The sequence below is a fragment of the Carassius gibelio genome, chromosome B18 (assembly GCF_023724105.1).
Source record: "Carassius gibelio isolate Cgi1373 ecotype wild population from Czech Republic chromosome B18, carGib1.2-hapl.c, whole genome shotgun sequence".
Classification (NCBI taxonomy): Eukaryota; Metazoa; Chordata; class Actinopteri; order Cypriniformes; family Cyprinidae; genus Carassius; species Carassius gibelio.
The window spans coordinates 19155438-19173364 of record NC_068413.1 but is presented as its reverse complement, the minus strand read 5'-3'; the positions used below and the strand labels follow the sequence as shown (position 1 = coordinate 19173364).

The following is a 17927-nucleotide window of genomic DNA, read 5'->3' as shown; positions in this document are numbered from 1 at the left end:
TATGTCCGAAATCATAGAATTCATACCTGAAAAAGCTAATCTTCAGGACCACCACAACGGGACAGGTGAGTTTGATCTGGGTTGGAGCTAAACTTTGGAAAAGAATTGAGAAACACAGCGCCTAAATTCTCTACTGAAGGCTTTAAATGTTCAGTCAAATTGGAAAATCGTGTGTTTGAAAAAGTCACAACAACGATGTAAACGTCATCTTCATTTAAATGGTAATTTGCAGAATCAAGGATGCATGAAACTGGAGTGTGGGAATGTTATTACTGTCTAATGATATCACTTGTTTCACTCATTTCACTGTGTCTACATAATAGCTCAAATCAAATTATAATATTTTTGAATAATATTTGAATACACCTCTTGTTTTCAACATCATTTACACATTGCTGATGATAAAGGTATTTTTTTCTCTCTCTCTACACACATTTGTTTATACAAATGCGTGCACTTTCACTTTGGACTAATCAAATAATAGGCTGTCAAATAGCTTGTCGTTGAATATTTTATTTGCAAATGAAGTATTAATAACTCAGAGTCCGTAAAAATATACATTTTTTTTTTACTTGTAGAGGGACATATTTACAAGAATGAAATTTCTTCAAAATGAACCAACTGGTTTACAAAACTCAAAATGTGTGCAACTGCAAAGAGAAATGAAGACCGTGAGTATTTTCCCTTCCGTCTCACCAGACAAGGACTCTCAGGCAAATACAGGCTCGAGTTCCCGCATTCACAAACAAAACAACAACAAATCCCTCAAGATAACAGAGGAAAGCTCGGTAAATGTTAAAACAAAGCAATATGAATGAAAAAAAAAGAGACAGAGAGGATGTTGGTCATATTTACACTTACATATTCAGCCGAATACAGGTATGAACACAGAAGCAAAGCATTCCCAAAATCTGACCTTTAGGCCATAACATGCAATCTCTTTGCTTTTCCAGTGGAAAAGAATTCCCCTCAAAGTAACGCATACTGCTACAGTTTCTAAGAGGAGTCGAAGGAGTCTTTTTAGACATCAGACATTATTTTAATAACAACCATGTTGGGTAACAATGATCGGTTAGACGCTACATAGACAGTCAAGTACGTCTTTTAAATATAGCGTTATCTCAAAAATACATCACAGATGGACCTTAACTTATTCCCTGGATTGAGCTCCCATTCAAAACTGAATGTCATCATGCAACGTGAGCACTACTTTAGATGCTTTGGCGACTCTATGGAAGAGTGCACATACACTGATGGTTTCTAAACACCATTAACAGTGTTGAAATAAAAGCCACTCAAGATTAATTGTCTGAGAAAATAGACCGGTTCTTCTTGCTGGGAGACGATGGGGAGGGCTTAGAAAGTAATAAAAATTTAAGAATGGAACTGCTGGAAGGCAAGCTTTCAATCAGCTTTCCTTGTAATAAAGAGGGCAGATCTTGGCTAGTTTGGTGCTGTAATGTCCTAAAACAGAAAAAGGACCAAAATAAACATGCAACAACGGCTCTGTTCCAAAACCTACGGAGTTGCCTATGTAGGCAGCGTTTTAAAGCATATAAGGCTGTTCCAAATGGTTCTGAGATACCTTCTGATGGTAGCATCACCTGGATTCTTATAATGCAATTGCATGACGAATTGCAATAAAATCAGATAAATCTAATTAAAATTGACTATTTTAAAATTTAAAATAAAATGCAAATGTACTGAAATCTGAATCCTCAACCTTTATTTCCAGAGTTTGGCATTAGCATGGTCCTAATTTAACCGCATGTCATAGGCTAGGACATGTCAGCCTCGGAGAATCTTCACCTATTTAGGCAGTAGACAGCAAGGCAGCGTTTTGCAAATTGCAGTCACATGATGTATTTCAATCAAAAAAAAAAAAAAAAAAAAAAAAAACTTCCATCCAAGATGATGGACAATATTTTTTTGTTTTGTTTTGTTTTCATAGGGGAGGGCTTTTAATGACTCCATCAGTTATCACATTTGTCAATTTATTTTTTAAATGTTTGCATTTAACAGTGGATAAACAATGCTATCCATGATTCTGGAATCTAAGGAATCTTGACCAATCAGAGATCAACAGGCAAAGTGTTCCAAATAAACTCCTTAGCTCCTGTCCAATTGTCTATATATTTACATATGTGTACAGTATCACTTGCAGTGGTTTTAATGGGATTGCAGTTCTTTCCTTCAATAAAGTTGTACATTTGTCTTATTTTCCAATGTTCAAAAATGTTTTTGCTTCAAATCAAAGTTTTGAATGTTGTGATTTACCTCGTTAACTGTTAAGTCTGGTTCATGGCTTATAATGCTTGAATCAAGATTTTTAAAAAACTTTTTAAAAATCAATCCATGGGAAAAATACTTCAGGAACCAAGGCCACTGAAAATGGACTGGCACTATTGCACTCTATTAGGATGCTACCCTTTTAGCCAGCTACCTATATAGGCAGTAGACAGCAAGGCAGCTCAATAGGTTTTGGAGCAGAGCCGATGTTTCAACATTGGACAAGAAGAGTAACTGCCTTCAAAAACAGCCATATTGTGAAAGCCCAACTGGGTTTCGTCTCACTCTCTGTTTTGGGGGTAAATGTATTGGGGTTTGGACCCTGTGTTCTCCTTACAATTCCCATCATTTACTCCCCACTCTGCATGACAGCCCATCTATCACACTTACTGACAACAGTTCAGCCATCAACACTGCCTACACCGCCTCGTGGAGAAAATGCAGCTCTGGAGAGCGCATCTCGAGTGCGTGTCTATTTATGAGGTCTTGTTAGGCTGTGTACACTAGGGAAGTAGTGTGTCTGTACACTTGGGAAGAAGACTATAAGTGTGTATCAAACACAATTGCTGGGGAAGGTAACAGGAAGGCGGGGAATTGGCATGGGCAGCACTCGGCTACATTACAGACTGCAATCCAATAAGAATAACAAGGTTGGCATGTACACTTGATAGTGGCCCAAAAAGAGTGTTGTTTGCTTGCTTCCCCACATCTTATGGCTTTTCCTCTTTTAAATATGAAGGTCCATCAATGGCAGATATACAAGTAGCCATTAAGAAGGAAATTATTTGACTTATTAAATGGAGCTTAGCGGGTCAGGGGCTACAATGACTGATTATTACACTCTGAAAATGCATGATAACTCATCTACATCTTTATTATGGCCTATAACCCCAATCTTCAACTGATAACTTAAAATATATTGTGTGCGTATATTTAGCTGTATGTACAATATAAAACAGCTTCATGACTACAGAGTGTACATTATTCGTGGGGCTGCGTTTGGACCGCCTCTTTGTGCCAGAATGCTCTCTACCTCTGCCAATCGGGGCCGTTTTACACATGGCTTCCTTTTTTTTGTTTGGTACATCGCAAAGAACCAAGGACAAAAGCAATCTCAGGGGAAGAATTCACTGTGGAGGCACACAAAACAGGCAACTTGTCCATTTCAAATTTCACAATGGCACCAAGCAAGGTCTTCCCAGGGGTTTCGAGACACCGCTAATAAAGGGTTTTGACAGCGCTTGGTGGAGGAAGCTGCGGGCAGCTGGCACAAAGAAACAGCCTGTTGTTAGAGGGTCCTAAGAGAGTCATGGGATGGTACAGTGGTGCAGTCAAGAACTAGAAGGAGAGTACCGTAAATGCACACACACGCACTAGTTTCACACACACTCTGTACATAAGTCCCTGTTATGGCATTCCCTTTCATTTACCTGTCCACAGTACTGTGAGATTATAGTCCAAAGTTACATGTGCCTCATTATGCAGTACCACTTGGTATTCTAGGAAAGAAGGAAAAAATAAATAAAAACCAAAACTATCTTCGAGTTATACACATTCATAGTATTCGTGAAAGGTTTTGGTTTCAGAATAATTGGAAATACAGCTGTAACAAATATACCGCGGTCGGTATGTAATACAAACTTAAGTCCATGAAACGCTGAGGATGACATCCGAAACCAGACCGCAGAGGACGTACAGTACACTCCATGTATATACATAGATTTAACTGCAGAAATTCATAGCAGTGTGTAAAGAGCAAATGACACACACAGTAGGGGGAATTCACTAAGGTTCAGTTGCACCCGCCAATGGCATTGTCGATTTCCACACATTGTGTTTTTAACACCCAGTTTGCAAAACTGCGACACTTTTGTGCGCCGCTATTACACAGGCCAGTTCTGAATGCTAGATTGTGAAGGATACAGCAGATTCCCGCAGTCTGGTGTACTTTCATGTTAATGTACATACAGTAATGCAAGGCACCTGAAACGGTGATTAAAGTGCGCTTGACTGCATGACACATTCGACAGTCAACTTTAGACGTTCAACTAAGTAACTTTGCAACTACATGACAACTAATTCTCATTAGAGTATCAGCAAACTGTTAAATTATGATTAGGGTTAATAGAATAAGTTGACGAAGTTACTTATAATCAGTTAAATGTCTGTTGGGAACCATCAAAATAAAGTTTTAGAAGATATTAAGTAGACAGTCTAATACTCTAAATGACTGCTAGTTGACATGTAGTTGCAAAGTTACTTATAGTAATTAGAAGTGGACTACCAAAATAAAGGTTTAAGAGATACAATGCTCTTATTCCAATAGTTGATGAATTATAACTGCTAGAAAACATAGATAACATCTCTTATACTGAATTTATTTTCTATCTGCATCTGTTGGCAGTTATAGCAAAACATTAGTATCAGTAATTTTTGATACAATGTCAGCCTAATTTACATAAAAAGTTGGTTTGCGCATAAAACAGTTACAACGGCACCATTTAAATGGGTGTTTTTTGTGAAATATAGCATGCTAAGTTAGTGAAATGGTTCAGTGAATTCGCCCCACAGTGAGTTAGATGATGACTGAACTGTTAGCTACATCAATGACACGGTGTCATTCATGCGCTGAAATGTCCATCGGGGACCATTTCTTCCGATCACTTCCCTTCTTTTCAGTGGTTTGTTAAGGTATTAATAAGATTTCCTTTTGATGTCTGAGCCACAGTCAGTATTGCACTGCATTGACTCTCGACTCTTCTGGAAAAATTGAATGGGAATGAGATGGACGGTTCATGTCTTCGACAGAAACAACAGGATAATATCCTTCATTTCTCTTCAGAGTCGGCTGGTCCTTCCGCTCACCATCATGTTTCATAAACCCAGCCTGCCCTTGGACCTTTAGCCTCTCTGATGCAATAAATAAATAAACTGATCTTGGGGAAATCTTTACAACCCACCGCACACAAAGCCTTCAAGAGCTCAAGAAGAGAAAGCAAAACAAGTAATGTAAAAAAAGGGTCATACTGTGACATGAGATCAAAAGAAGGAGGGGGAACCAAAGAATGAGAATAAAAATTCTTGTTCTTCAGTTCTTGCCTTGTTTTCTTTTAATACTTCAGAAAGGGGCAAGCACTGTGTATTTTCCCTTGTAAATATGCATTCAACTTTTTAGATTTTATATGATTGATTTTATCTTTTAATTATGCTTTCATTTTTTTTGTGTGTATTGTATTTCCAATCGTAGTTGCAACTTTTGGAAGAGTCACTGTGGGTGTATTGTTCCTTTACTCTCTACACTGTCTGAAAGGCCTTGCTTTGAGTAGGGACCATGATGCCCGCCGGGATGGACATGCCCACTGGAGGATTGGGGGGTCTGAATTTTGGGGTGGCCGGGGGTTCTGGGGTTTTAGGAACGACCTGCGTGTAGGCCGGGGGAGACTGGGGGAACCCGTGGGGCTGTCCGTTCTCCTTGAGGGCGGCGACAGCAGGTGGCCGTGGACGCTGGCCTCGGGGTGCGCAGTTGTGCACCATGGACTGTGTGGAAGAAGCACCGGAGCGGGAGCTGCCAGAGCGAGATGAGGAGAGGGAGTTGGGCTTCACCAGCTTGGCTTTAGGAGCTTCGGCATCCTCTCTGCAAAAGTAGCAGAAATATTGACATTGGTTACAGATGTCAAAAATATTCGTACATTGTCTAGAATTGTAGGCTAATTGTAGGCTAAACCATCATTGCCACCATTTTACATATATTTATATATAATTAAATCAAATCATATATATATATATATATACATATACAGTATATACATATATGTATATATATGTATATATATATATATATATATATATATATATATATATATATATATATATATATATATTTATATATATATATATATAGAGAGAGAGAGAGAGAGAGAGAGAGAGATGTAAATAAATAAACAAATAAATATTTTTTTTGTTGTTGTCAAATTAGGTGCAATTAATCACATCCAAAATAAAAGATTTGTTTACATAATATATGTGTGTGTATTGTGTATATTTATTATGTATAAATAAATACATACACATTCATGTATATATTTAAGAAAAATAAGTTATATATTTTAATTTTAGAAATATAAATATATACGTAAATACATATATACGTATATATTATATGTAAAAACTTTCTAAATATATGCTGTATGTGTGTGTGTTTATACATAAAAATATACATAACACACAGACATATATTATGTAAACAAAAATTATTTTTTTGGATGCAATTGATTGCATTTTTTGACATAACTAATATGAATAAATAAATAGAAGTAGTCTAAAATTGTAATCTGGACCACCACTGCCACCATTTCACATAAATGTATAACTAACTAAATTAATAAATGAAGTCTCTATTTCTTTATATATCTTTTTTTTATGTTTACTTTACATAACTCTAATATGAAAACCTTAGGCACTGTTTGCTCTGTTTGTATCTTTACTGAACCTTTTTATAATAAAAGAAAGAATTATAAATAGCTCATAGTTTTCTTTATAATTAAAACTAATATATATATATATATATATATATATATATATATATATATATATATATATATATATATATATATATATATATATATATATATATATATATATATATATTAGTTATATTGGTATCAACTAGACAAATTTGGTCTCCTGCATGTTAGATATCAACGATTAAGGTTGCAGGGAGCTTTCTCCAGTTTACTCCAGTATTACAAAAACATCCTTCTGTGGCATGACACTGAACAGGAACGCTCCCCGTATGTTTGTCTGTGCATAATTCAGAGATACAGTACAGGCGTGGTTTGTGGCTGCATTGTTGATGTGAACACAAACAGTGCTGTTCCAACCGATCTCACGGTAATTTGTACATTTTTAATGAGGTGGCTTATTTGTATGAATTCATACGACCACACTCGTACAAATTAATAAGATTTTTGCCAAATCATACGTATTTTACGAGTTTGTTTTGTACGAATGACCTACACCTAACCCCGCCCCTAAACCTAACCGTCACTGGGGTTTAGACAAATCGTATAAAATCATACGAGTGAGGTCATACAAATTCGTACGAATAAGCCACCTCGTAAAATACGTACGAATTGGTCGTGAGATAGCGTTGGCAGTTCTGTCACTATAGACCTGAAAAATAGCTGTCTGATGTATTATGAAGATCGTCCTGAAAAAAACATGAGGAATGAACCGTCCTGAACCCAAAAACACAGTCACAGTCTCTGCTGCAGGAATATTAAGAGTTAAAGTGAATCTGAGAACACGATCAATACTGAGATCTCACCTGATCTCATTAGGCGTCTCCTCCTCCTCATATTTCTTCTTCTCTTTCTTGCGGAAGACCAGCCAGACGATGAGAATGAGGAGCAAAACTCCGAACAAAACCCCAACCACGGCTCCAGCCACCACACCCATGCCCCGCACATCTGCACACAGCAGCACATCTGTCACGCTTCATTACATCACATCAAATCTTCATATGAGGACAAGTAAAATACTAAATCAAATAATTATAGTTATTTACAGCAGGGTGCAAAAGCCACATGAGAAAATGCTAATACTGTGTATTCTTTCAAAGCTTGTTTCTGAATGAAAAAAATAAAATTGCAATTTTTATCCCACAATTCTATTTTATTATTTTTGTTTATTTTATTTTATCTATTTATTTTTGTGGCATAAACAAACTTCAATTCAGTTATATACAAAAAAAAAAAAAAAAGTCATTACAAATCAAGGATATTTTTTTTTTCTGTAAGTAATCAGTTTATTATAAAAAATTGAATTCCATTGTTTGTTTTCCATCAATGCACATGTAAATGAATCATTTGTACACCAGCTCGGCTCTCAAAATATGTGTTTGAAGTAAACGACAAACAGCATCTGTTTGACATGTAATGCTGCACAAATATTAACAAATCTAACATAACAAATATTACCCAGAATATAACGTATTATTAGCACTTAAAAGTGCATTTAATTATTTTTAATTTATTAGAAACTTTAAAATAATTTCCTCTTATATGAGATGAAAACCCCAGTCATATTATAAGACTAATAACATCATTTTTTGTTAATACTTTTCCTAGTTGTTTATAAATATTTTCTAATATTATCAAACAATAATAATGAATTGCTATATTGTATGTAAATTTGAGTTAATGCAATTCAGGGGACTTAATTACAAAGTGTTACTTTTTTCCATAAGGAATCATACCTGACTACTAAAATCTCATTTCTACAGTACCTGAAAACTTCAGCTTCTAAATTTATGCTGCTGCGTGTCAGTATAAGATCACTGTCATATCGGCCAGCACTACATAGATAAAATTTACTGAGGGCATCTTTAAGAGCCTTTTATTTTTGTTTGACACAGAGCTTTTGATTTGTTCACTGTTTAAACGTTATATTAGCAGGGGAGCCCATATGGTAGTTACACATTATTAGTGTTCTCATGAGATATCTTGTGAGTAAAACAAAATTAGGCAGACCCAAATTAAACTTTGCAAGCCACAACTGCAAAATGCCTCTTTCACATAATTTATTTTTATTTCCCGTGTTAAGAAAGACTAGCACAAAGCCTAAGTGCAGTACAGTTGTCAAGTGTTTATATAACTCTCTTAATCTTTTCCTCTGGTGAGCATTAAATTCTTCTGCCTCTTCCAAAACTATTACACACAAACACTGAAGGATGGCTGTTTGAGCAACTGTTTGACTGATGACAAATAGCCCCACTCTGGCTTTCTTAAGATCCCAGTGCTCAATGAAAGTGTGTGTGTGTGTGTGTGTGAGAGAGAGAGAGAGAGAGAGGGGGGGGGGGGGGGGGGGCAAAGTCAACATGAATTTTTTTGATTACAATATAAAAGATTATTATTGTGTAGGCTACATAAATATAAAAATGCCTATGTGTCATAATGGATAGTCATTGCACGTATCAAAATAAGACTATCTATTTGCTCGTGCATGAGCAGCTCCGTTTCCTCTCTGAAGACGAGCTCAGTCTTTTTGCTTGCACCATGGCGGATTCACTATTTACATGGCAGAATTTGCAAGCGCAACGACTGAGCACATCTTCAGAGAGGAAACAGAGCTGCTCATGCACGATCAAATAGATAGCCTTATTCTGATACGTGCAATGACTATGCATTATGACACTGGCTCTTAAATGGAATGGGAGATGAGACTCTGATTAATTTATTGCATGTTATGCCCAAAACACATCCATAACTCGTTAAGAGAATAGGAACAACCTTTTTAGACCATGTGCCGATAGTATTTCCCATCATTAAACTAGAAAAAGTGAATTTGGACATGCCCTAAGTGCACCTGCACCTTGCGCTTTAGATCATCAGCTTAGATCATTAAAATAGGCCCCATAATAATAGTAAAAAAAAGGTCACAATTACCTTTTAAAATAATTTTTAAAGATACAATTTAAATAAATGAACACAAAAATATAAGCGGTGTTTGACAAAACATGATCCCCATAATAAAAGGCAGCTCTCTGCAGTGTGGAAACAGCCTCCATCAATCACACTGAGGCTGTAGCTCCAAGTTTAAAGCCCCACCACCGACTGATCCGAGATCAGAGTATCATAACATCCACACTAATTACAGCCGTCTGCGGCTCGGGGCACAGGCTGACCTCAGAGCAGAACTCACATTGCATTGTGACCTCGATGATACAGTTCTCCTCTCCTACATCGTTGCTGGCGGTGCACTTGTAGACCCCGGAGCTGTCCTGCGTCAAGTTCCTCAAGGTCACGATCTCTGGGTTCTTCAGATCTGAAAATAGAAAGCAATTTATATTGCTATATATATATATATATATATGTGAGCTGAAACTCAACTACTCAATCTAGCAAAGTAGTTAAGTGGACGTTTTGCCAATTCATCAATAAACTGGGACACAATGCTGATGAAGCAGGATTATGATATAAGTAACTCTTCAGTCCTGAAGCTACAAAACAGCATTAGCCGTGTTACCCGTCTTTTACTACTTCCTTTACCACACTACTTTACAAGCTCCAATCAAACAGAGTGTTTCAATCAGGGAGTGAAGTGAGAGCAAGCCCAGTGCAGTGAATAAAATAATGTTTGAGTGTGTCAAGCTGATTCATGGTTCTGCTGAACTCCAGCGGATGAGATGAACAGTAAATGTTTTCCTGTAGCCGGTGAGAAAGCACTCGTTTCCTGAGAGCTGAGAGCCTCACGTGTGTTTTCAGCCGAGAAGCGTTTGTCAGCCGGAGCGATTCGAGACGCTGGGATCATTTACTCGTCCAGGATCTAACGCCTCCTCTTCATCCCTGCATCCCTGTCCCATAATTCCTCTCTCTCATCCACGGTCTGCTGTGAATTCTGGGGTGGTGGAGTGTTTATCAGCCAAAGAAAGCTGATTAGAGTGAGCAGGTGGTCATTGATGAGGCTGGTTAATTGTTGAGTTTGGGTGAAGGTCTGCAGCACTGATTGTAAAACAAAACGCGGCTCTGATGATCTGGTGTCAGCAGGAGAAATCAGCGCATTACTCTGTCCTATCTGCAAAGCCATGTTAAACTCGAATTTGTCTAGCTCTTGCACTTTTGTTGTTTTCTTTTCCCAAGCAGAACCCAATGAAACTGAATTCTAATGTAATAAATGTCAAAGGCTGTTGAACATCTTTTTTTTTGCTGTATTTTATTATGTAGTTGAGACATTGTTTAGTCATTTTTAGCCTACCCAAGGTCCATATGAGCATTCTAGACGTAGGTGCTATTACCGAAATTTGTAAGTCTAATTTCATTGTTTATCACAGTAAAAGCTTATTTCATAATATATTTCAGCTGGGAAACAATGGTTAAAAAGTTGAAAAATTAAGAAATGTATACTTTATTCGGCAAGGATGCATTCAATTGATAAAAAGTGACTGTAAAATACTTTCCTTAAATGAAATAAATCCTTTAACAATTAAAATAACATTTAATTATTATTAACTCGATGCAATAAATAAATGTTAAACTGGAAAATAAATAAATTAATAAATCATGAAAACACAACAAAATGACAAAAAAAAAATTAATAAAGTAAAAAAAAAAAAAAAAATACAACTAACATTAAAATAACAGTAATACAATTAGGCAAAAATTTATTAAACATTGAAATGTAATTAAAAACTATAATAGTATCTCCATCATACTAAAACTTCACTGATGACAATTAATTACTACATGCTCAGAAAATATAATATAATATATATATTTTTTTTCTAACAAAACATTTGAACAGCACTGAATCTACAAAATATGTTTGAAGGCATGTATGACTGAGTAGATTATACTTGTGCTTTCGATTGTACTGCATTTACCAATATACATAATACGCCAAAGCCCTAAAGCATAGAAGCTAATATCGATAGAGCTGTTGAGATCTCTTCTAATCTCATTGTTTGTTTGCCATGCAACATCTGCGATTCAGAGCGCACAGGTTTAACCTGCAACAATCAGCACTAAAACTACTCGATGCATTTGCTAAAGTGTGTGAAGTTCACAGCATCAGATCTTCCGAGATTATTATTTGAGACAGTCAGCAGCAAGGAACTGTACGGACCAGAATAAATTATGATACGCTCGAGTCTCGCCTGCCAGGGTTTGGGGTGTTTGACTCACCGATGAGTGCGAGGGTAGGCAGTTTTCCCACACTCTTGCCCTTATCCAGAACTCTCTCCCATTTGTAGTGAATAGGGTCGGATCCGTCTGAAGACTTACAGCTCAGTTTCACATCACTGCCCTCCAGAAGCCGGCCCTCCATCCAGCAGCGAGGTTTAGACGGCTTCACTGTGAACAAGAAAATATTAATGTCAAGTTTACTAATTAGTCATTTAATATTTATATCCAAAGCAGCTTACTATGGAATCTTAAATGCCGTTTTCATGGGCATTACACTGAACTTCAAGAACCACTTTGTGGCTGCGAACCAACTAGCATTTATTTACAGGTTATAAGTCAATAAGAGTCAGTTTTTTTTTGTTTGTTCTGTTTTTGCTAGTCTGCTGTTTGTGTATATAATGTCAAACAATAGTTTGAGACGTTGATGCAGTACTTCAAAATTTCAGATGAAACTAAAGCCTGCAAACACAGCACACTGGCATTTTTGGAGGGAAATCAATTTCAAAGAGGCAATGAGTCTGAATTGTGAGATGTGGGGAGGCAGGGGTCAGTATTTGTCGTCCTGCACACTGTCTGCTTTGAACTCCCTGCTGACCTTACACAGCACATCAGAATCAACACAGAAGCCAAATCAAAGATCTCGCTGCCTCACAACAGTTACCAAGTGACCTCAGACCAGCCCCACTGGCATCCTGCTTACGGCAGCACTGCTCTAAACTGTTCTGGGGTCAGTTAGACAGGGCTGTCCAGAGGGATTTATCTGGAGGCTGAATGGCAGTTAAGAGACAGCCTGTGGACCTCTGTGGCCCCTTTTGGCCCTACTGACCCTCTCTATAAACACACCAAAAGGACACAGGTCCCAGCTGTGTATATTTGTTTGTCTTGGGTCCACAGCATAAACATTATTTTATCTGCATGGACATTCAAATATGGAGGTTTCATAGTAAATATATCCTCAGATTTTTGTTCTAGCAGAGCAATTCTATTTATGAACAGGCAGATGCTTTAGCCACCTGAACAGAAACACTCCATATACTGCAGTGTATTTTAAGTTCTTGTTTAAATTCTAATATCATCACATATTTAATATTTTACTAGGCAATTTATCACATTTTACATTAAACCACAACTTAAAACACAACATACAGTATAAAACTAACTTTAACATATTATTATTTCAGTTCAACATTTTCATTTAGTTTAACTTTGTGTACTAAAATAACTAAAACAGAAATAACTATTAATAAAACATATGTAGATTATATATATATATATATATATATATATATATATATATATATAGTAATAATTATTATTTTTTTTAATTAATGCCTGTGAGACTTGTGTCATTTACTGGGGCTGGCTGCACCATAGTATTTATTGCACCTTACATACATACACATGTGAAACTAATTCCTAATTAAGTGTTGTATTTCAGTGGGAACTTAGTTTTACTAATAGTTATGTGGATAAACTGAAATTCACTCACAACTGATTGCATTTCAAGGCTGCTGTTTGATCACTGAAGGTAAATGTTATATCGTGTGACTACGCATTACTTACAGCCTACATTTAGCTGAATTCTGCCTTAAGAACCAATGTTGCAACCATTTAGTATTTTTGGGTCCAAATAATTAACCAAATAATTGAGTGTGAGAAGTTTAATAATGTCTTGTAATCTTAATTTTATGTTGATACTTACTTTTCATGTGTTTCATGTCAAATTCTTTACACATTTTCAGTGTCAAGATCACCTGAGTGCATCCAAATCAGAGTTCATTCATAATTTTAGTCCAAGTGCAAGTAACCCAACTCTAGTTACTAAGTCTCTGGTGTGTCTATTCAAATTAAGAACTTAGGAACAACTGATGCAACCCTAACGTGATCATTTTCTGTCCGTTCTGAACTGCAAATTCCGATAAACTGGCAAAATACAGGTTGAAAACAATAATGTGAACACTAGCACTCTGTAATGTGTTTATAGAGTGACAGAGAGGAAAGAGGAAGAAGAGCAGAGAGAGAGACAGGGAGTGGAGAAGGGGGACTATGGGAAGGCAGTATTGAGCTAATCTTCAGTGATATGTTAATAAATGAGAGAAACTCTGGGGTGGAGGCTGGATTTACATCAATCCATCCTCCCAATTCTTTCTCTCTTGCTTTCAACTTTTCGCCAATATCCTGTCCCTCTGTGGATAGCGTGCTTATCTGTTAATAAAATGACTTAGGAAATAAAATTGACATGATATACAACTTCAGACTTCTCGGCATACTTTAAGCTGCAAGTCCCTGAAAATAGGAACTATGCACCAAGAGCATATAATAGAGATGATGCTAAATAAAAAGAAACATGTTTTTTTCCAGTTCTTCTCTTGGCAGAGAGCTGTGGTGTCAGAGATACTGCACTTGAATGACGGCTTGGAAACCCTGCGGTCTAATAATGGAAACCAGACATAGCAAAATATCAAATCATAAGAAGCTCATCTGAACCTCATTTGGGAAGACAGTAAACTGTTTTGCTAGAAAGAGAAGAAATCACATAAGCTCCTAATTCTGTCTCTTCTGTTTTTAAGAGATAGAGCTCAATCAATGTTCCCTCATCCCACCATTTCAAATTAACATCCTCTCCATTTACCATCCAAAGTGAAGCAAACATCACCAGAGCTGATGTCTGGCCAGTGAATGCAACCAATCATATTTCTAGATTACGTCAATAATTGCCAAATTTTGTAATCTGAATGATCAAATCGAATCACAGCGAGGCTGGCTGATTGAGGAAACGACTGGACGCTGATTCCAGGAAGATGAGTCTTACCCAGCACAATGAGGTTGACTTGGCTCCAGTGGTATTTGCCGCCAGTCTTGACCTTACAGTGGTATTCTCCAGAGTCGGTCAGCTGCAGATCACTGATCAGGAGAGAGGCGTCTCCATTCAGGTAGTCGCCCGCAAAGGACAGACGACTGGCATGGTTGTCGTTAGTGTAGACCTCGTTGTTGAAGAATGTGATGATCTGAAATGAGAGAGACAGAACTTTCGTATAAATATAGATGAAATAAATCAGTGTAATCAGACAAATACAATAGCCTGAGCTGGATACAAATACACCTAGTAAAAAAAGATGCATTGATTGCTGATAAAAACATTGATCCCTCCACAGAGTTCCAGTGGAAAAACTGTAAAAAAACAAATGATTCAATCCATCACAACCTTATTTTCATTCATGTCAATTGACATATGACTATATCTAATCTGATTAAAGGTCTATAATGAAAGCAAAAATCATTGACTAGTAGTACAGTAGGAAAGCATATAAACTCTTAACCCTAATTATGAAACTGTGGCTCGTAACTTGTCGTTTGGCATTTGTGATAGAGGTACATATATAATACTTAAGGAAAGGGGCTTTATTAGTTCATCAGACTTATGATTTGTGGTTTAATAGACAAACAAACAACAACAAAAAACACTAGAAGCCTGAATATCATAGAAACCTGGGGTGGGTTTGCCTTCGGCCAACAAGCAACCACCCAAAAAAACAACAACAAAATCATGCTAAAATCACTTAAAACACCTCAGCAATGCATATCAACTCATTGATAGCAACCTCAAACACCATAGCAATGACCTAACAGTGCTAGCAGCCACATATCAACAAGCTAAACTAAACAGATCAAAACTACAACCCAACTAACAATGACCTAGCAACTGTAGTGACCACATATCAACATTCAAAACACTCAGAATACATAAGAAACACAAAAAAGTCTAATCAAAACCCCCTAAAACCCACGCAGAAAGCACAAACTGCAACACTACAACATGCTGAAAAGACTGAAAACACATCACAAACTCATAGTTATTTTTGTATTGTGAATACATAATCCAGATTACATGTAATCAGTCTATTACAGTTATTTACTAAAGCCCCTTTCACACTGCCATTCCGGAAAATACAGGGGTAAAGTGTTCCTGCAATTGTTCCCTGGTGGCTAGATTTGGCACTTTCACACTGCCAGTGATGACCCGTTATATGTGCGTGCTTTCACACACAACCCTTGAAGATCCCGTTACGACACGTGACATCAGCGCGTGATGTGTAATGTACGAGTCGACAACGCTAGGCACGTTATACTTTCACTGAAGCAAGCAAACGATCTCGACGTCAGCACGGTAAGTGAGGAACTAACTGATCTCTGCTTCATTACAGTTTGCACAAATGTTTTCGTTGCGAATGTTGATCTTCCTTCAAAACAGCCGGTAAAAGAGTCGCGCGGTAACGTGCATCATCACTTCGACACGGAATTAGATCTGGCTTTTATTCACACAGCGCTCGTTCCGGGTCGAACCCCGCAGTGTTACTAGTTCCCCTACCCGGGTTGAATTCGGTAATCAATTTCGGGACGTGGTTGCTTTTACACAGAAGGCGACCCGGCAATGTTCTAGAAATATTGCGGGTCCAACATGCAGTGTGAAAGGGGCTTAAGATTGTCAAAGTCAAAGTCAAAAAGTAAAGTCAAAGTCAACTTGATCTGGAGTATTCACAGAAGTATTCACAGACCTGCTAACCGTTTTAATACAGCAGACTGCTTACATACTGTGGCCCATAGAAACAGCCACTAATGAGGCATCTATATCTATGGTAATGCTCTAATGGCCATTTCTCACAGGAAAACAGCATTTGAACTTTGCACTGGAAAGCACTCTAATTTTCCACAGAAAATAAAAAAAAACTGGTTGTTTCTTTATTTTTTAATCTTATTGGTACTGTGCAACAACTTCTGATATAAGAACCTCTACCTGTAACGACTGCCATGTGTTGTGCACAAACACAGCTGCCAGCACACACATTCACACACAGTTTGACGGTGACAGCCTCCTGAATGCCTGGGGTAAAGGACTAAACACTGATGCCACTACACATCAGCAGACCTGCGGTTGGGTCCACCTGCCAGAGCCGTCTGCGATTGCTGCTCGACACACGCACACACACACACACACACACACACACACACACTAAAGCATGACAGACAAGAGAAATCTCTGATGCGCTTCTTGTTTGCATTTCTGGCAAACATTTGTGATTCTTATTGTATGCATTCCGTATCATTGACAGTCATAACATGATGCTCTTTGTCATATTTATTTATGTAGATTACAAATGACAGCAGAATAATCTTCTCTAGCATAATCTTATTGAACACAAGTAGCATCTGAGTTATGGGTTATGGCTTCCAATCTAAACTTTCATTTCAGGCTTTTTTCAGGTCAACATCATTGACTTTCCATATAGTTTTAAATTGTAATCATTTAATAACAATATTACTGTTTTTACTGTCTGTTTGACCAAATAAATGGACCTTTGGTGAGTAGAGATCTACTTTAGAATAGGCCTTCAGTGGAAAATATGGTGTAGTTAAGGCATACCAGCAGGGGTTAACCGGGACACATTAACCATATAAACCTTGACCCATTGACATTAACAACAATGTTCTTGAGAAGAAAAAGACCTTAGAGTCTACTAAACATTACTGTAGTACCATCACAAAGCTGTATTTACATGTTGACAAGCCGAACACTTCTAGTTACACAGGCTGGTTTAACAGTGGGTCAAAGGAATGACTTATTCATTATGCCAAGAGCTCGGTTTGATTCCTAATCAAATTTTCAGACATTTGATTTTAATTAATGGCATCTCAAATGATCTCCTCCGTTAAATATTACATGTCATGGGCAACCCATCCCAGAGGCTTCAAAGACTCAAAGAGTTTCTTTTTAGGCCTTTCTGTCTTTTGAAATGAAATCTCTAATGATTACGAACAGATCTGCATTGACATTCAAACAAAGAAAAATATCTCTAGCTTTTATGTGGGGGAATAAAAAGCCTTATCGCAATAAGATAATTAAATTAATCTGAAAGTATATCGCCTGACTGGCACATATTGGCTTCCCCCTGTTGAATT

The 17927-nt window shown here is 37.2% G+C and overlaps 1 protein-coding gene across 2 annotated transcripts in view; it reads right to left on the bottom strand.

The window, feature by feature from the left end:
• Positions 1-497: 497 nt before the first annotated feature.
• The window catches only part of LOC127977762 (CXADR-like membrane protein), an 82734-nt gene continuing 65304 nt past the window's right edge, over positions 498-17927 (bottom strand). The window contains exons 3-7 of one of the 2 annotated variants that reach the window (XM_052582879.1): positions 14782-14977; positions 11970-12137; positions 9991-10113; positions 7616-7775; positions 498-5923 (exon numbers count right to left, since the gene is read on the bottom strand). In XM_052582879.1, coding sequence (XP_052438839.1) covers positions 5584-5923; positions 7616-7775; positions 9991-10113; positions 11970-12137; positions 14782-14977 — 987 coding nt within the window. In that variant the 3' untranslated portion in view covers positions 498-5583. The remainder of the gene's footprint in view (positions 5924-7615; positions 7776-9990; positions 10114-11969; positions 12138-14781; positions 14978-17927) is intronic. The other variant, XM_052582880.1, reaches the window with a different exon arrangement.